Source organism: Podarcis filfolensis (assembly GCF_964270895.1).
Source record: "Podarcis filfolensis genome assembly, chromosome: Z".
Classification (NCBI taxonomy): Eukaryota; Metazoa; Chordata; class Lepidosauria; order Squamata; family Lacertidae; genus Podarcis; species Podarcis filfolensis.
The window spans coordinates 37,910,820-37,931,398 of NC_139617.1; the positions used below are offsets into that span (position 1 = coordinate 37,910,820).

A 20,579-nucleotide genomic window follows, 5' to 3' on the forward strand; every position below is an offset into this window, starting at 1 on the left:
CCGTCTAGAGGGGCTGGGAGCTGGGGGCACTGTTATGCAGTGGTTTCGCTCCTTCCTCCTGGGCCGTGTTCAGAAAGTGGTGGTGGGGGATGAGTGTTCAGACCCCTGAGCCCTCACTTGTGGGGTGCCTCAGGGTTCCGTCCTCTCCCCCATGCTTTTTAACATCTATATGAAGCCACTGGGAGAGATCATCAGGGGGTTTGGACTGGGTGTCCATCAATATGCAGATGATACCCAGCTCTACCTCTCTTTCAAATCAGAACCAGTGAAGGCGGTGAAGGTCCTGTGTGAGTGCCTGGAGGCAGTTGGAGGATGGATGGCGGCTAATGGATTGAGGTTGAATCCTGACAAGACAGAAGTACTGTTCTTGGGGGACAGGGGGCAGGCTGGTGTGGAGGACTCCCTGGTCCTGAATAGGGTAACTGTGCCCCTGAAGGACCAGGTGCGCAGCCTGGGAGTCATTTTGGACTCACAGCTGTCCATGGAGGCGCAGGTCAATTCTGTGTCCAGGGCAGCTGTCTACCAACTCCACCTGGTATGCAGGCTGAGACCCTACCTGCCCGCGGACTGTCTCGGCAGAGTGGTGCATGCTCTGGTTATCTCCCGCTTGGACTACTGCAATGCGCTCTATGTGGGGCTACCTTTGAAGGTGACTCGGAAACTACAACTAATCCAGAATGCGGCAGCTAGACTGGTGACTGGGGGCGGCCGCCGAGACCACATAACACCGGTCTTGAAAGACCTACATTGGCTCCCAGTACGTTTCCGAGCACAATTCAAAGTGCTGGTGTTGACCTTTAAAGCCCTAAACGGCCTCGGCCCAGTATACCTGAAGGAGCGTCTCCACCCCCATCGTTCTGCCCGGATGCTGAGGTCCAGCGCCGAGGGCCTTCTGGCGGTTCCCTCATTGCGAGAAGCAAAGCTACAGGGAACCAGGCAGAGGGCCTTCTCGGTAGTGGCGCCTGCCCTGTGGAACGCCCTCCCATTAGATGTCAAAGCGATAAATAACTACCTGACATTCAGAAGACATCTTAAGGCAGCCCTGTTCAGGGAAGTTTTTAATCTGTGATATTTTAGTGTATTTTTGGTTTCTATGGAAGCCGCCCAGAGTGGCTGGGGAAACCCAGCCAGATGGGCGGGGTACAAATAATAAATTATTATTATTATTATTATATAATGTGTACACTACCTTAGGGCTCGTCCCACTTGTCCCATACCTAGAAAGCATGGGTCCAAGCAGTTTTCCAATTAACATTTACTCTGGTTCAGTGGTAAAGAGTGGGTTTTCCCAGGGAAAGTGCTGGGACAAGCGGAAGTGTTAACGAGTCACATTCATGCATTTCAATGTGTTTGCTCCGAATAGCATTGGCTACAGCCCATTTTTGTTGCTTCTTTATCAAAGAATACTAATAAACCAAAATCAATACAGTGCTGATAATATGATTAGCTTGACATTTTTTCCAACTTTTTAATTTAATTTTTGACTGTGTTTTCGAGAAAACGTTGCTGCTTTTTAAACTGACAATGTTACGGAACAGCAAAGAACTTGGGGGCTTCCAGATAGGATCGATGCTCCTCATCCATTCAGGCTTTATGTTGCATCCACATGACAACATCCGCATCAAAATGCCAGCTTGTATCCTGCCATCCCATTTAATCCAGATTTAGAGGCTACAAATCCAGTCAGTCTTTTTTTATATATAAAAAAATTGCCAACAACTCATTTGAAATATCTGAATGACCTGTTTACAATATTAAGCTTCCATCTGGAGGCAACTTTTATTTAAAACCATCAGGATTAAATGCAGTTACCGTATATTCTAATCTTTGCTTCTCCTTGTAATTGTGTAAGATTTTCTCTTTCTTCTATTTCAACCCTTGGGAGCCACCAGTTCAAGATTGGAAACTTGCTGGTGCCCCTTCAAAGGAAAAAGCCCGATTCAAAAGCATTTATAGCTGGGATGGTAAACCTCAGGGCCTGAGGACCAAATGTGGCCCTCATGTCCTCTCTATCTGGCCCTCAGAACTCTCCCCTGGCCACACCTCTCACTGGCCTTGTTTCACATTAACACCCTGAGAGTTATGCCTTTCCTTCAGTAATGCCTCGGGGTCCATCCACACTATACACTTCAAGCAGTATCATATCACTTTAAACAGTCATGGCTTCCCCCAAAGAATCCTGAGAGTGTCGTTTGATAAGACTGCTGAGAGTTGCTAGACAACCCCCTATTCCCCTTCCAGAGCTACAGTTTACAGAGTGGTTGAAAAATCATTCCTCTCCCCAAAGGCATATTTATTTATTCAGGGCATTCACACCCCACCTTTTAGCCAAAGAAAGAAAGAAAAAGGTCTCAGAGCAGCTCACAATAATCAGTACTAAGGCAGTCCTTTGCCGTCAGGCTCACAATCTAAAAAGACATGAAACGTGAGGTAAAAAAGAAATGGGAGGGAAAAGGAAAAAAGCAATCTCAAGTGTAAGTCCTTCGCTTCCTATATTCCTAGCTGTACATTCTGGCGACCAAAAGCCACGTTGCTCTCATCCCTATTCATTTGCAAATAAGTCTAGGCATTGGTCAACCCAGTACATGTGAGGGATAATGAAGCCTAGAAGGCCGCATTTGGCCCATGTGCTGAAAGTTCTCGACCCCTGCAGTTCACCCTTCCATAATGAAAAGAGGGGGAAGGCAGCCCTTTTGTCAGAAGTTCCCACTTGTCCTTTACAGTAGATTCACCTTGGCTATAACTTGCTTACAACCGGTGATGGCATACTGTTGGCCCCCTTGAGTGTAATAGTTGATCTGGCTGGCTAAGCTCTCCACGTGGCTCGGATCGGGATAAAGGCCTTCGCTCATCATCTCCTCATAGAAGCAGCTCAGGATGTGGCTCTTCTCCAGCAAGACGAAGGGAACAATCTCCGCCAACATCCAAAGAGGGTGGACTTGGTCAAGGACAGGACGGAGAGCAGCCTGCAGCAACTCCACCTTCTTCTGGGGCTGCAGTAGGTCGCCAGAGGCATTCTGAAGGAGAACATTGGCGACCTCGTTGCCCCCCAGGTTGCTTATCAGGATGTACACGGCATTGAGGAACTCGTTGGTTTGGTTCGTCTGGAAGAACCCGCCCAGTGTTTCCAGCAAGGCTGTAGACATGAACTCCACCTCGTCCAGGATAAACACGGGGATCTTCTCTTCAATTTCGGCTTGGGTGACCATCTCGCTGATCGTCTTAGATAAATCTTGCTGGCAGGCTGATGTGGAAGCGCTGTTCGGGCAGTGGTGCATGGCGAAGTAATGGAGCACAGAGCTGTGTCCCATGACTGACCTGAAATGTTTGGCTAACAGCCAACCGACGTGGCTCTTCCCAACCCCGCTTGGGCCGTTGAAGGAGATGACCAGTGGTTTGTTGTGTATGTGGGTTGCCAGGTAGTCCTTGAGCAACGCCACAATGCTCTCGACTGCTAAGGCCTGCCCAAAAACCTCTCGGTGCATTGTCTTCTCCAGACCATCTAAATCATATTTCAGGACGTTATCATCCAGATTCTCGATGGCGTTCAGGATCTGGAAGCAGACAATTCCTACAAGCAACAGGAGGCACCTCTTGGCTTTGCTCTTGTGCTCGGCAGGGAGGTATCTCCTGGAGTTTCCTGGGTACAATACCCTGGGGTTCTTGGACCTCTTCCTCCGCTTGCTGGATCTGGTTGAGGGCTCCTGCACCGAGGTATCAAAAGTGAAGTACTGAGAACTCTCAAAGCTCGCTTGGCTCAAGAGGGAGGTGGAGGCACTGCCCAGTCTGGCCTTCCCCAAGGAGATCTGCCTCTGGAGAAGCTTTGCTTTGGAGTCCCCAGGCAGGAAGTTCTTCTTAAAGGCATGAGCTGTCCTCCGCAGGCGAATGGCAGCCCGCACTGGGGACGAGAGCAGAGAGAGCTTCTGGGGGCTTTTCAAGGCCTGCTTCCGGCCCTCCATTGTGAGCTCTTGCCGTGGGTCTCGCTTTCCTGCCTTCTCTACAGGAGAAGAAAAAGAAGCATAAGAACACAGCAGGAAAGGCAGCATGGTACAGTGGTTTACTTCCCGTTTCAAAATGCCACAGGGTTGTCATGAGAGGAGAGGAAGATGAGTGGGACACGTTTGTGGAAGAGAGATCTCCTATCAGCAGAAATCTCATTTATTTCATTAGATTTCTTACTTGACCTGTACCATAAGGTCCGAGGGCACATTGTAACATCAGAATATACAATTATAAAGCAAATACAGCCATAAGACAAGAAAACAGCTCCATGAATAAATCCAGTAAAAACAATTCCATATTTAAAAACAACTTATGTTCTCACAAACACATAGAAACAATTCTATATATATAAATATAAGTTAACTATGCTAGCAGGCCTGGTGCCTGCCGTTGGTTTAGTTGGGCACTAGTCAAGGGCTCCAAAGGAATGCTGGTGGCACTGTGGGTTAAACCACTGAGCCTAGGACTTGCTGATCAGAAGGTTGGCGGTTTGAATCCCCGCGACAGGGTGAGCTCCCGTTGCTCGGTCCCAGCTCCTGCCAACCTAGCAGTTTGAAAGCATGTCAAAGTGCAAGTAGATAAATAGGTACCGCTCCGGCGGGAAGGTAAACAGCGTTTCCGTGCGCTGCTCTGGTTTGCCAGAAGTGGCTTAGTCATGCTGGCCACATAACCCGGAAGCTGTACACCAGCTCCCTCGGCCAATAAAGCAAGATGAACTCCGCAACCCCAGAGTCGGCCACGACTGGACCTAATGGTCAGGGGTCCTTTTACCTTTACTAGTCAAGGGATCCAGGGGCTTGGAAGAGCTCCTAACCAGCCCAATCCAGCTGCACCACCATTCACTGGGCCCCGAATTATTTTCATTAGTGGGCAAAGAAGGGGGCATGTGGTGGCCCTCTTAAGCAGCACTGTGTCCTGTCTGTGGGTGGGTGCAGGTGGCACTGTGCCAAGCCCCCTTTCCCAAAAGAGTCTGGCACTGACCCTGCATGACAATAATTGGAACCTTCAGGTCCAGGACTCAGTCTACTTCGTGGGTAAGCAAACTAAGGCCCGGGAGCCGGATCCGGCCCAATCGCCTTCTAAATCCGGCCTGCAGACGGTCCAGGAATCAGTGTGTTTTTACATGAGTAGAATGTGCAGTGGCATAGCGTGGGGGGTGCAGGGGGGGGCCGGCCGCACCGGGCACAACATCTGGGGGTTAGGGTTAGGGGGCGCAAATCCACGGGTTAGGGGGCGCAAATCCACAGGTTAGGGGGCGCAAATTACTTGCCTTGCCCCGGGTGCTGACAACCCACGCTACGCCACTGAGAATGTGTCCTTTTATTTAAAATGCATCTCTGGGATTTGTGGGGCATTGGAATTCGTTCATTCCCCCCCCCAAAAAAATATAATCCAGCCCCTGACACAGTCTGAGGGACAGTGGACCGGCCTCCCACTGAAAAAGTTTGCTGACCCCTGGTCTACTTCCAAATGTCAGGTGGGGGAGGGACACTGCTTGTTGGTTTACCAGAGGAATCTGGGGAAATGCATGGAAGAGGTAACCAACAGAAGAGTTGGTTACCATCAGCACCACACTTTGTGTGTCTCTTAACCCCCTTTTGAAAGTACGCAATCTCGACATAAGTATCTGTTTCACAAAACTAGACCAGAAAAACCAGCATGTAAGTTTTCTGGGTTGTTGTTTTTTTAAGTCAAAAGCAATCCCCTTTTCTTGGAGAGCAGTGCCATCTAGAGGCTACTGCCTTTCAAAACACATACTCCTGTCTGCTTTTAACAACCTACTGCAAAATAGGATTTGTTTATTTTTAATAATGATAATAATAATATTGCAATGTAAAAGCATGGATCCGCTGAACCACAAAACCTTTTGTATTCAGCCTGACTCTGAAGCATTAGCATGTAGCAGACAGGAAGATAAAGGGCATGCAGTAGATGGCCCAACTCACTGTTTTTAAATGACTAACAAATAACAATGCCGAAATATATTTAAAATTTAAAAAATTGTCCAGTAGCACCTTAGAGACCAACTAAGTTTGTTCTTGGTATAAGCTTTCGTGTGCATGCACATTTCTTCAGATAGCAAATAACAATGCCATTAATTTTAACAACTTCATGAAGTTCAGTGATGAATCACTTCAATAACCATTGATTTGTTGATGGGTAGAGCAATCCAAACTAAAGGAAGCCAACTTAATCTATGCTGGGGTAAATCATGCCAGTGTAACTAACCCTGATTCAAAACTCCATTAAGAAGAAGGCCTGTTAACACCTGAACCCTCCAGGGGAAGAGGGAAAGTCTTTAAACACACTTTGACTTACACCACCTTTGTACTAGGGAACTCCCACTGGGTTACCAGGTCACATGACCAATCTGAACATGTTTGGAATAGGGTTATGTCTCCTCCTGCACCAACCTACAACACACCCCATCACACCTGTAGAACACCCCTGTTTTGGGACTTATCCTGGCCTCAGCTCAGTTGGCTGACCTGGGATGGGCGACGTCATCCAGCTAAGGCCAGGATCAGCTGGCTCAGAAACCCGCCACCTATTCAAAATGCCACTAATCCCCCAAGTTATTAGGTTTGGTTTGTCCCCTATTTATTTATCTCCCCCCACTTCTTTCTCTTTATTAGATCCAGTAGAGTAAATAAAGACAACTATGGACATAAGAGCAGGGATTGTATCTTGTGCAATTTCAACTATATAGGCTGGCTGGCCAAAACCCTGCCATTTTATGGGGGGGGGGAGTAAATAAATCCTACATGTTGAATGCAGAGCTGGTCCATGAAGACTTTGTGGAGCGGGTGGGGGGGAAATAGTACTAATGATAATAAGAATAAACTGGTTAGATGGACGAATGTCCTGACTATGCATAACACAGCCTTCATTCCTAGTTTTAGAACTGTGTGCATATATATAATAGACAGTTTGGATTGTGGAATGTTATAAATTCCATTGGCACTTTTGAACTCGAGAAGCAGGATGGGAATATGAAAACAAGCCTCTATAGACAATAGGGAGAAGCTCTGCCAGACCCAGGGAGAAGCTATCAGGAGGGCAGCAGACAGGCCCATCCCACCACCAGGCTGCATTCATTCACTCATCAGCACTGATTTCAGTGCCAAGAGGCCAATTGTTCTTTGGGTTAAACTTCTACTAGAAAAATATGTTTGACCCAGTGAGAGCAGGATGCAAAACAGCAGGATGGGCGCTGCCTAGATCAAGCATGCAGCAAAAAGAAGGCATGCATTTTCAATCTCAGTAATTAACTTCTAGAGATCAGCAAGTCACCGAGTTGGTGGAAGGGACCTTAGAAATCATCTGATCCAACCAGCAACTCAGTACAAGATCTGAAATGCAGGAGGCGACTGCAGGATCCCTGACAGGTGAGCCGTCCAAGCGGCTGTTTCAAACACCTACAGCAAAGGGGAAACCACCACCTCCTGAGGGAGGCTGTTCTATCGTCAAACAGCTCTTACCGTCAGGACAGTTCTCTTAACGTTCACCTGAGCTCTGCTTCCCTGCCATTTCCATTCACTTGCAATCTCCAGAGGAAAGAGCAGTGGTGGCTGGTACACATTGGGGCTGGTAGGGCAGGAGGCAGGGGAGGGGGAAACAGTAGGTGGAGCCCAGAGCCCATGATAGGTGGAGGCAGAGCCAATGACAGGCAGAGCCAAGCCATGTTATCTTAGGCCCCGTCCTCTTCCTCCCTGCTGAGTTCTGCAAGGGCAGTGCTGACAGTAAGGAAGAGGAAGGTGACAGGCAGGACAGCCCTCTGGACTGGCTGTAAGAAGGCTGGCGAGTGAGTGCTGACCGAGGTTGGTGGGGCACTTACCCATTCACCCTAACAGACCAGCCTCCGCTGTAGGGCAGCAGGCAGGGAGAAGAACATTAGGTGGAGAAAGAGCCAGTGACAAGCGGAACCACCACCTGATTTATAAGAAAGAAGGCAAGAAGGTGGGCCACTCTTATATATAGGTAACATAGAAAGCTGTCTTTGCCAAGTCAGACCATCGCTCTACCTAGCTCAGCATTGTCTATGGTGAAAGGCAATGGCTCTCCAGAATTTTAAGACACGCGGTCTTTTCCTGTTACCTCAAAATTTCAGGAACTGAACCTGGGATCTTTTGTACAAACTCATTACAGGCCACATTGAAGCTAATGGACAAAGGGCTTACTCCAAATATAACTCAGTCCAGGAATGGGGAACTTTTGGCCCACCAGATGTTGTTGAACTACAACTCTCATAAGCCCCATCAAACATGGCCAGTACAAAGTTGTAGTTCCCCACACCTTGAAGCATAAGAACATAAGCAGAGCTGTATAAAAACATTAAGATAATAATAATAATAATAATAATAATAATAATAATAATAATTCCATTCTCATGTTGGCCAACCAGATGTCCCAGTGTATCAGGAACCAGAGTCAAGCGTGGGTCAGATGGTGTCAGTAAAGTTAACTCTTTATTCAAAGCAACCAAAACAGTGCAGGCCAGTAATCCTACCAACTGTTCCCGGTATGTGTTGCCCCAATGAGGCAGCTGCAAGGACTGCACCCACCTTCCCACAGCTGCCTAAGTTCCATCCTCTCCAGGGTTTCCCCCCAAGCAATCAGAGACTGCCTCTGAGCACAACCAATCTCTCTGTGTGTTCTGGGAGACCGGGTCGGTTCGGGGGAGCTGGTTGCAGCAGGAGGGGGAGACTCCCTGGATTCTTCAGAGGTCTTCCTCATTGCTGCCTCTTGGTCCCCCCCCCCTTGTACCGCCTCCTTTTCTGCCTCTGAGCCTGGACCGCTCTCTGTCCCTGGCTTTTTCTGCTCACTAAACCCTGTTGCCTCTTCAGCTTCCAGCACCTCCTCCTCCCAATCTGCTCCCTCTTCTCCTTCTGACCACACATCACTGTCCCACCACCAATCCCCTGGCTCTGACCCTTCTTCCCCTGGGGGTTCCCTTGGAGGTACCCCTTGCTGATGCCTCCCACCACTCATTCACATCCAGCCAGTTCATGACACAATGGGAATCCTGCAAGGACCTAAGTGCAACACTCTCCCCTCCTGCGGCTTCAAACAACTGGTATTTAGTAGCATTACTACTTCTGATTATGGAGACAGAACACAGCCATCATTGACTAATAGCAACTGATAGTCCTATGCTCCATGATTTTGCCTTATCCTCTTTTAAAGCCTTCCAAGTTAGTGGCTACCAGTGACTCCTTTGGGAGGGAGTTCCAGAGTTTAACAATGCACTGCAATGTGAAACAACAACAGTGCATTGGTAGAGGGTTTATACTGGACGGGTCATCATTCTATTTTATTTCTTGTTCTGTGATATGCCCCCTAAATGGCACCACATTATTGCTCCTGGGGGGTGGGCACTCTACAGGGGGAACAGAAGCAGGACACTCATAAAATTAAACCAGAACAATTGTGGTATGAAAAGTTACAGAATTTCAGCAGAACGCTATGGAACTTACAGGAAACGAAGCAGGATATCTGCCCCAAAACTTTTGCAGGCTCAAACAAGATCAAGAGCAGGGTGGCTGATAACAACATGAGCACAAATCATTATAAATATACAATACAGAGGATGCTGGGAGGGGACCTGGGTAATAACAACCGGGGACCATTTCTCTTACCATGCCAGGCTTGTGGAAACAGGATACTTTTACTCAATGGACCTTTCGGTTCAGTGCTACAGAGTGCTTCCTCTGTTCTTAAAGGTTTAACCCCCTTTAATCGTTTTCTTCCTGCTACACACTGCACAGGAAGCAACAAAAGGGGCTTCTAGTGTTCTTGGTAGTTATATTTTGAGGAAGCCAGTGAATCCATGCAAGGGCTCTGTTCTTACCACATAAACCCAAACCATGAGTCAGACGCTACAGAATAAGCGATGCACTTTCTGTACGTTTGGTCCGTCATGGCAGCCAGGAGGAGGAGTTCTAGCCAGCGGCAAACTGAGGAAATAAACCAGTTTTCTCTCAGATTACTAGAAAGCCCCGGCTGTGGTGGCTGCTGCCCATTGGCAGAAGTCAGGGAGCCCAGAAATAGGTGGCACCAGAGCCAATGACAGGCACAGCCATCTAAATCTAGTTTTGTCCCCATCCGGCTTAGTTTTACATGAGCTCAGGTGTGGGTGAACCTGTCAGTTCTGATTTCTCTCAGGTAGGATTCACACCATGCATTTAAAGCACTCTTATACTACATTAACAGCAGTTGCCTGATGGCAAATTCAGAAGCAAAGGGTCCCTTCATGATAGTTACATCACGCCCCCACTCCTCCTAAGACTGTACAATAAAAATGACCTTTCAGGTCTCTTTGTTCTGCTGAGGATGACAGCGTGGTCACATTCTTAAAAGGTAAAGGGACACCTGACCATTAGGTCCAGTTGTGGCCGACTTTGGGGTTGCGGCGCTCATCTCGCTTTATTGGCCGAGGGAGCCGGCGTACAGCATACAGCGTACAGTCATGTGGCCAGCATGACTAAGTCGCTTCTGGCAGGCCAGAGCAGCGCACGGAAATGCCGTTTACCTTCCCGCCGGAGCGGTACCTATTTATCTACTTGCACTTTGACGTTCTTTCAAAGGAGCTGGGACTGAGCAATGGGAGCTCACCCCATCGTGGGGATTCGAACTGCCAACCTTCTGATCGGCAAGTCCTAGGCTCTGTGGTTTAGACCACAGCGCCACCCACATCCAGGTCACATTCTTACCATACTTTTAATAAACTATGATACCACTTTAAACAGCTATGGCTTCCCTGAAGAATTCTGGGAAATGTAGTATGCTAAGACTGGTGTTAGAAGACCCCCTAGTCCCCTCATGGAACTACAGTTCACAGAGTGGTTCTATGGTCAATCCCTTTTCACAGGGAACTCTGGGAATCGTAAGTCTCTGAGGGGAATTAGGGTTTTCTAACAACTCTTAGCAACCTTTTTTTTAAAAAAAACCCCACAGCTCCCATAATTCTTTGTGGGAAGCCATCACTGCTTAATGTGGTACGATGCTGCTTTAAATGCATAGTGTGGATGTGGCCTATGTCCTTTTGAGATCCAGCAGGAAGAAGACGATGATAGAGAGAGCAAATGGTTGTTTTTTTCACAGAGTAAATTACAGCTCACAGAGAGCAAATCAGGCACACACTTAGAAAATGGGTTTCTTTTTGTTTTTTTTCAGAGCAAAGTGAAACAGCTTTCAAAAGTTTCAATAATGCAGCCCACAGGATGTATTATTGCTTTTTTAAAAAAATAATAATTACAGTGTAGAGACATAAATGCACAGAAATGAAAAGCCCCCAGTTTCAAAATGCCTGGTCCCTTACCAAAGTAACAGCAATTTGCCTTCAAATGAAACCCATTTCAAGCACTTCTCTGAAGAATGGAGCAGGGTGGGTGGGTGGGAGGAAGAAGAAGAAAGCAGAGACCTCAGGTATCCCAGAACATCCTTGGCAATGCCCCTTGCAATGGACGTTCTGGCACAAAACTGCCTGAGCAAAAAATATTTAGTACTGCAAAGAGTGGGCTCATTCATTAGCTGCTTAGAGCCAATTAACACCAGAACTTTGCAGCATCAAGGCATAAGCCAATGCAAATCAGTCTGCAGGAGCTTGGGTGTGTAGGATGTTGACAAAGGAACCTGCTCCCAAAAAAAAGGAAAGGTTCTACAATCCCCCGTGACCCTGTACAACCCCCATTCACCCCGTCATCAGAATTGTAGTCTGTTAAGGGTGCTGAAAGTTGTTAGAAGACCTTCAACAAACTGCAATTTCTAGGACACTTTGTGGGAAACCATGTGTCTTAAAGTGGAATAAGAGTGCTTTAAATGCATGGTGTTGGTGTGACTCTCATTTTCTACATCAGTTTGCAACCCTTGAAAAGAAAAAAGAAAAGAGAACACATTTTTGGAAATCAACTTCCCATAATACAATGCCTTTCATATGTTATTTTCACTAATATATGCATACTTTACCCTAGTATATGCATTCTTATACACATTACTTGGCCAGAAAATTGCACTGCCAAATTCAGATAATTTCAAATTTCGAAGGAGGGCTGCGAGACAGAGCACTCAGATGCAGAGCTTTAAAGCACAGATCTGTGCCTGGAAAGAGCAGGCAAAAAGGTAAGCGTGGATAAGCCACTATTTTATCAGTGTCGTCTTGAACAGCAGCCACTATGCAATTCACTGCTAGCAATAAGGGCTAACAGTGGATCTTTTATGTTCAAGGTAGCATACGGCGGATTACTGGCTAGATCTAGACCTTTTCTGGCTCCCCAGGAGGTCAGCTTCCCAGAAACATCATGCTGGCCCACCATTCCTATGGTTTAGCAACAGATGCACAGCGATTTTTTCTCAGCATCCCAAGCTCACCTCCTTCTGATAAGTAGAGCTCAGCTATCCAAGGATTTGAAAGCATTGCTCTGAAACTTACCCAAGCTCTCTGGGACACACAACCCCAGTGAGGAAAGGTTTCAGCAATTGGGGCTTTCTTTGTTGGGGGGGGAAGGACACTCAGAGGAGACATTATTATAGAAATGTTTAAAATTATGCATGACACAGAGAAAGTGGATAGATAGAAGTGCTCCTCCCTTTCTCATAACCCTAGAAGTCATGGGCACCCGATGAGGTTGAATGCTGGAGGATTTAAGATGTGCAAAAGGAAGAACTTCTTTACACAGCACAGTTAAACTATAATAATAATAATAATAATAATAATAATAATAATAATAATAATAGGTGAAGAATCGCAACGATTAAAATGAATGTGCTACCGAAGATGTTATTTTTATTTCAAACAGTTCCAGTGATGAAAGGGGCAGCAATTTTAAAAAATTGGCAAAGAGAAATTTCAAGGTATATCTGGCAGGGTAAGAAGCTGAGGATAAAATTTAAGATATTGACAGATGTGAAAGCAAGAGGAGGCTTCACCCTGCCAGACTTGAAATTGTACTAGGAAGCATCTTGCCTCTGTTGGTTGAAGGAATGGGTGAAATTAGAAGATACTGATTTGTTAGATTTGGAAGGTTTTGACAATAGATTTGGGTGGCATGCGTATTTGTGGTATGATAAGAAACGTGTACACAAAGGTTTTGAAAATCACATCATAAGAAGGTCCCTGATTGAAGTGTGGGAAAGATATAAAAATCTGTTGGAACAAAAAGCTCCATATTGGTTATCGCCGTTGGAGGCGATGAGCGTGAAGAAAGTCAATATGACTGGGGGATGGGTGACATATGAGGAGTTAATAAGTAAAAGAGAAGGTAAATGGAAAATGAGACCATTTGAAGAAGTTAAGGAATATGTTAATGACTGGTTGCATTTTTTTCAAATTAATGAAATGTTTAGAAAAGATTTAAATCAAAGGGGTTTTGCTGATAAAGAATCAAAATTTCAGACAGAAATATTGAATAATGATTTTAAAATTTTAGCCAAAATGGATAAGATATTACTAGAATGGTGCACGAAGGATGAAGAGGTAAAATCAGTTATGATTGATTGGGCCAAAGATTTAGGACATAATATACAAATGGAGGATTGGGAAAAATTATGGAAAGAAGGTCTAAGATTCACTGCATGTACAACTATAAAAGAAAATGTGATGAAAATGATGTATCGATGGTATGTAACACCGGTGAAATTAGCAAAAATGTATAAGACAAGTAACAAATGTTGGAAATGTAAAGAAAAAGAAGGTACATTTTATCATATGTGGTGGGAATGCAAGAAAGTTAAAAGCTTTTGGGAAATAGTATATAATGAATTGAAGAAAATGTTGAAATATACATTTGTTAAGAAACCAGAAGCATTTTTATTAGGCATTACAGGTAATGAGATAAATAAGAAAGAAAAGAAGTTATTTTTATATGCAGTGACAGCGGCAAGAATACTGATGGCCCAGAAATGGAAACAGGAGGAGCTACCTATGATAGAAGAATGGAGAACAAAAATGATGGACTATGTAGAACTGGACAGAATGACAGGAAGGATCCGAAATCGACGAGATCAAAGATTTACAGAAGATTGGGAAAAATTTATTGAATATTTGCAAAAATTAAGTGATAATCAGATTACGTTTGTAAATTTTAATGAAGCGCTGTGATGGGAGAATGTTAATAATAAGTATTAAAAATGGGATGAAGTTTACAGTAATAATATAAATAATAAATAGAAATGTGCAAAAAGTTAAAATATGAAGGATTGCAGACAAATTGAGGGAAGTCAAAAAAGAGAAATAAGATGTAATTAAGATGTATGAAGTGTATAATTCTGTTTTGTATTTTAAAACTAATAAAAATTATTATTAATAATAATAATAATAATAATAATAATAATAATAATAATTTATTATTTATACCCCGCCCATCTAGCTGGGTTTCCCCAGCCACTCTGGGCGGCTTCCAACACAATATTAAAATACAGTAATGCATCAAATATTAAAAGCTTCCCTAAACAGGGCTGCCTTCAGATGTCATCTAAATGTCTGGTACTTGTTGTTCTCTTTGACATCTGGTGGGAGGGCGTTCCACAGGGCGGGTGCCACTACCGAGAAGGTCCTCTGCCTGGTTTCCTGTAACTTGGCTTCTCGCAGTGAGGGAACCGCCAGAAGGCCCTCGGCGCTGGACCTCAGTGTCCGGGTAGAACAATGGGGGTGGAGACGCTCCTTCAGATATACTGGACCAAGGCCAGTATATGGAACTACCTCTCACAGGAGGCAGTGATGACCAGCGGCAGAGCAAGCTGATTGGGCGCCTGGGGCAGTGTGTGTGTCCTGCGCCCAGGGGCGGGGCCAGCCACCCGCGGGGCAGGGTGAGCTGGGGCAGGACACTCCACAGGGCCTCCAAAATGTCTGCCTACCTCCTCCCACTCAGCCACCCTACAGCTGGGGTGGGGGGAGGCAGCGGGCGGACCGTTTGGGGCCCCACGGTGAGTGGCGCCCAGCATTTTGTCACCCCCCTCACTGGTGACACCCAGGCAGCCCGCCCCCACCACACACACCCTGCCTCTGCCCCTGGTGAAGACCTTCAGCTTGGATTACTTTAAAAGAGGATTCATGGAGGAGAAGGCTATCTATGGCTACTAGCCATGGTGGCTATGTTCTGCCTCCATTGTCGAAGGCAGTGTGTTTCTGAATGCCAGTGGCTGAAAACTGCAGGAGGAGAGAGGGCTCTTGCGCTTGGGACCTGCTTGCAGGCTTCCCATGGGGCATCTAGTTGGCCACTGTGAGAACAGAATTCTGGACTAGATGGGCTATTGGTCTGATCCAACAGGTCTCCTCCAACAGGTCTCACTTAGCTCAAAGGTATACTCCATGTGCCAGAACCCTTGAAAGTCACTTCCAGTCAGGGCATGCAGCACTGAGCTAGATGGACCAATAGTTTGACTCCCTCATAAAAGGCAGCTTCCTAAGTTTAAAGGGAAAGACCATAGCTCAGTGGTGGAGCATCTGCTTTGCACACAGAAGGTCCCAGGCAGAGCAGGGAAGGATCCTGTATCTGAACACATGGAGAGCTGCTGCCAGTCAGCATGGACAGTACTGAGCTAGATAGACCAATGGTCTGAATGGCATGAGATGAGGAGGGGGCTTAATCCCTGTAACTGAAGCTTTATGGTTTTAACTTTATTGGTATCCACCATCACTCTAAGCCCTCAGTGTGGGGATTGGAAGAGATGAAACAAATAGGTCAGGAAATGGGTTTAAAAGTAAAGGATAAAGAGACCCCTGACCATTAGGTCCAGTCGCAGACGACTCTGGGGTTGCGGCACTCATCTCGCTTTACTGACCGAGGGAGCCGGCGCACAGCTTCCGGGTCATGTGGCCAGCATGACTAGGCCGTTTCTGGCGAACCAGAGCAGCGCACGGAAACGCCGTTTACCTTCCCGCCGGAGTGGTACCTATTTATCTACTTGCACTTTGATGTGCTTTCGAACTGCTAGGTGGGCAGGAGCTGGGACTGAGCAACGGGCGCTCACCCCGTCACGGGGATTCGAACCGCCGACCTTCTGATCCGCAAGTCCTAGGCTCTGCGGTTTAGACCACAGCGCCACCCTAAGCCCTCGGCGTGGGGATTGGAGGGGATGGAACACATAGCTCAGGAAATGGGTTTAGCAGCTCTCAAGTAGCTGCTTATGAACACTGGCATTCCAAGGACCCAGGAAGAGCAGGCAAAACTTGTTGGGCCTCATTCTTGAGCAGAAAAACTTTACGCCCTTACTGATGGAAGGTGCTCACCCACCCCCCTATTTGCTGCTGTAAATCTCCAGCAGGGCTGGCAACAGGAAGGGAGCAAAAGTATTTGCAGGCTCCTGGTTAATGTTTCCTGGGACTAGTAGGGCAGAATGCTTCAAAATTTCCACATGTAAGGATCACAAGCATTTTTCAGGATGTGGAAACATCTGGTCTTTGCAATCAACTTGCAACCACACTAGTCAGGGAATGCTTTACAGAACATTATCTCACCACCATTTTCTCCACTGATATATGGGCAAACAGCGACCAGCAGTCTTCATATGGTTTGTGGATGTCGGATGTGCTGAGTCACCTCATCTGACACACACAAACTCTGGAAGCAAGGCTACCAACTTGTTTTACTGATGGGCTTTTAACTGCAGCAACCACAGGGGAACCTTTTCAGCCGAGGGGCCACATTCCCTCTAAACAACCTTCTGAGGGCCACATGCCAGTTGGTAGGCAGGGCCAGGAGCAAAGGTGGGTGGAGCAATGGATTTTACCTTTGTACTGTCAGCTAATTCACACACACAAACCCCTCTATCTTCCATCCTGGACAAGAAAGAGGCATTATCAGAGTTTAAGGGTACTGGCCACCCAGGCAAAAAGCAAGAGGCATTATCAGAGTTTAAGGGTACTGGCCACCCAGGCAAAAACACTAAAGGTGTGAAGCAGGGTCAATGCAAAGCGTTACCTAGGGAGAGGGGGTGTGGTCTTGGAAGAGTTTTGAGGGCCACATAGAGAGGCCTGGAGGCACTACTCCTGCTTTGTAGGCACAAACTGAGCAACTGAAGCTTTTCCTAGCATGGAGCTGAAGCAATGGGGAAAACCTCAGCTGCTCAATTTATCCCATTGCAGGCAGCTGTTAAAAGCATAGTAATAGGCAGAAAGGTGGCAACACTAGCCGGAAACCCTCTAAGTGGAGAAATGGTTCATCAGATGGGTGACCAGTTGATCGCCAACGTGGTCATGCTGTGTGCACTGCCAGAGAATTTTCAATAATCTGTTTTGACATGTGCATTTCCCTTGAAGTTCCAAAGCAGGAAGTGCATCTTTTTATGTTTGAGCGCTGCGCGACGTGTGTCTCATTCCTAGTTAGAGAACTAATTTCCAGAGATTCATGACTTGCCACTGAAGTTGCAAACTACTTCCAAAGAAAGATGTGCTGATAAGCCACAATATCACTCCCAGGCACAGTACATGCAAGGGAAAGTCTGCGCACATGCACTTTCCACACCAGGAAAAAGTTTCACTTATAGCTTTCCTGCTTTTCCTATGGCTAAAGTGCAGGAGCCCAACTAGAAAACAAAACTAATGACAGCCTTAGAGTTGCCACCTTTTAAGCTAACCCTGCTCATCTGCCTTTAGCTGCACCTCAACTGGCATACATTAGCAGATGGCAAAGCTGTTTTGAAAGGCTTTGCCAGCAGACAGATCAAGTGACTTGTGAAACGCAGGCCAGGTCCGTTTTTTTCTGGTCAGCTGGCAAACCCAGTCCCACATCCCTCCGTCTTTCCCTGGCCATTACAGAAGAAAAAGATGATGCCAACCCAAAGCAGCCTCATACAACCCCTAACAGTTGAAAGCATTTTTCAGTTGCAGAAATTCAGCAAAGTCCATTTCACTGCCATCCTTTTCAGCTCTGTACCAGTAAAAACTTAATTCTCTTAAGCCAACTGCATGCCAGCCAGTTACTCACAGCACAGAAGTTTGCTCAGGGCATTGATTTCTCTGCATGGTTGCAAACTTCATACACTAGACTTTTGCTCCTCTGCAACTTGATCTGAAGACCACTACCAAGTGATTATAACCCCCCACCCCCAACACTGCAAAGACAAGTTGCTGCTGCTGCTGCTGCTGCAGATTAAGATACTCTTAAAAGACAGTGACACAGAAGGTTGCTTTCTTCCTTCTGGAGCAGCCGGCAACTATACAACCCTGTACTGACCCCCATCAAAAAAATAATAAATACTGGACTCTCTGCTCCACCCATCCAACCCAGCCCCACCACAGACAGACAGAAAGCATTACCAAGCATTGGGCCTTCTTCGGAGCTGCACCAGCAGGGAACTTGCTTCCCTCCTCTGAAGGAGCCGGGCCAGTCCCAAGGAGCCAGCGTTAGCCATGTGGCATTTTTTTGGAAGTCGAGTCAGCAGGGTTGAGAGTGCAACCACTTGTGCAAAGCTGATGTGGCCTTTCCTCTGTGTGTGTGTGTGTGTGTGTGTGTGTGTGTGTGTGTGTGTCAGAGAGAGAGAGAGAGAGAGAGAAAAGAGCAAGAGATGGGAGCAGGGCCCTCCTCCCTCCTGAGCTTCCTCCTCACACCCTCATGAGGCCTTATCGCTAAAGCACTGTGCAGCTGTGTTTGGCTGCTGGCCTGTCTGTGTTGCAAGAGTTCAGACACACACACACACAGAAACATAAACACCACATACACACACGGAGAGAGGCAAAAAGCCCATTCATTGGCTGCGTCTGGGTTGCGACAGGAAACCTGACGCTGGTTATGTGAGGCAGATCAGGCCACTATCGCCACCCATTCCGCTACGGGTCTCTTGAGTCAAAGAGAGGTGAAGGGGCGGTAGGCCAGCCGGACTGCACCACAGGATAGTCTGAAGCTTCTCACTTGGCCCCCAATTAAGGTGGATGACTTCAGACAGGCTGCTGTGCTCCACTTGGGCAACGTGCTCCAGCTGCGACGTCTGAGGCCTTCATTACATGAGCCACATGACCAACTTTTACAGAGGACAATCCTCTATTTGAAGGGATTTGGACTATCCCTGTCTAAGGCCGCATTCACAGCATAAAAACCACCATGATACCACTGTGGACAGTCAATGGTTTTAGTTTACAGGAACTTAAGAGTTGTTAGGAGACCTCTCTTGAACCAACAGCTCTCAAGAGTGGTGTAACAGTTGATCCCTTTTCTCAGGGAACTCTGGGAATTGTAGATCTGGGAGGGGAAGGAGGTTCTCCCAACAACTCTCAGCACCCAGAACAAATGACAGTTCCCAGGATTCTTTGGGCAAAGCCATAACCTGTTATCAGAGTGCTTTAAATGTGTGGTATGAATGTGGCCTGCCCCTAGTCTAACCACCACACCAAACATCCAAGCCCTGGAACATGGGTTGTTGCTGGCACTGGTCTGCCTTGAGAGACAATGGAAGAGGATGCCTTCGGGGATAAAGTCAAGCGGTTGGAGAGTTACAGCACCTGCTACGGCCTCCCACCTTTCCTCCAAAAGGCTCAAGGTGGTTGTACAGTGTTCTCTCTCTTTGCCCATTTTATCCTCACAGCAACCCTGTGAGGTAGGATAGGCTGAGAGACAGCAACTGGCCCAAGGTCACCCAAGTGAGCTTCATGGCAACTGGTGGTGTAGTTGTTAGAATGTCTGTCGGCCAAGGACCTAGGAGGCCAGGGTTCAAGTCCCCACTCGGTCATGAAGCTCACTTTGTAACCTTGGGGTTGGCAAAAGGCTTGGCAGATAGGCAGAGGATATGAATATAATAAAATAAAAAATAAGCCACAGACCTTCCCCATCCCAGCTTTTTGTCTGCTGAAGCAGCCACCCAGCACAACAACAAAATCAAACCAGGCAAATAATTACAGGGTTGCCAGTTTGTTTGTTTCTGTTTCTTTTAAAGACTGCTGTAGGTATGCCTTGAATAGCTCTTCTCCCCTCATTTACAGTTCCTAAGGCCAGTCACTCACCACAGGAAGGGTCTCTTGCTGCATCAGCTGAAAACAGTCCCATGTCATTGCCCCTTTTCAGGCTCTGGCTTCCTCGACCAAACTTCCCAATGTTCAATGAACGGTTTTGTTTTTCTCCTCTGACTTTCTGCAGGGAAATGAGCCCTAGAGTTAGGAGTATGCAAATCCCTTTGAAAGACGCAACAATGGGCAGGTGTGTTCTGTAATTTGCATAATTGTCATACAGACCAGTGTGTGTGTGTGCGCGCGTGTGTGCACACAGTTGTAAAACAATGCTAAATAAAATTTGTGCAAACCAATACAAAACGGCCAAAGATGTGCTATATGTGTACATGCATCCTGCTAGGGCTCACTCCACTTGCCAGCCCTGCCTATCTGCCGGGTCCTTTGACCTCACATTTCCCCCACACCCGGCCGACTTCTAATTCCTTTACACCTGACTAAAAAAACACACCATCTCTTTATACCTCAGCCCACCCCCTTACAGCTCAGCCTAATCACCAGCTGCAACATGGTGATAGCCATGGGCTTAGACAGGATTTATGTTAGTGCTGAGCTATCTGTGACGCGATTGCTCAGTTAGTTAAGTATTATTTATTTACTTGATTTTTTAAAATGCATATTAAGAAGATACTACACTTTG

General features: G+C 46.7%; 1 protein-coding gene across 8 annotated transcripts; it reads right to left on the reverse strand.

The window, feature by feature from the left end:
* Window positions 1-1,709: 1,709 nt before the first annotated feature.
* On the reverse strand, window positions 1,710-20,072 carry TOR4A (torsin family 4 member A). 8 transcript variants are annotated; one of them, XM_083597028.1, is made up of 2 exons: window positions 19,937-20,072; window positions 1,710-3,997 (listed from the first exon to the last, which is right to left on the reverse strand). In XM_083597028.1, exons 1-2 carry the CDS (start codon window positions 19,977-19,979, stop codon window positions 2,718-2,720), a joined length of 1,323 nt encoding a protein of 440 aa, XP_083453154.1. In that variant the 5' UTR covers window positions 19,980-20,072; the 3' UTR covers window positions 1,710-2,717. The 8 variants fall into 8 exon arrangements, with proteins under 8 accessions (XP_083453154.1, XP_083453155.1, XP_083453159.1 ...); XM_083597029.1 differs by having other exon boundaries at window positions 1,710-3,992; window positions 19,937-20,062; XM_083597033.1 differs by lacking the exon at window positions 19,937-20,072 and adding an exon at window positions 18,260-18,611 and having other exon boundaries at window positions 1,710-3,992.
* Between the last annotated feature and the right edge of the window lie 507 nt (window positions 20,073-20,579).

Coding starts and splice junctions, on each gene's coding strand:
- TOR4A (XM_083597028.1), bottom strand. CDS start 19,979: ATGGGACTGTTTTCAGCTGATGCAGCAAGAGACCCTTCCTGTG. Junction 3,998..19,936: donor AGCAAGAGACCCTTCCTGTG/GTGAGTGACTGG, acceptor CTTCTCCTGTAG/AGAAGGCAGGAAAGCGAGAC.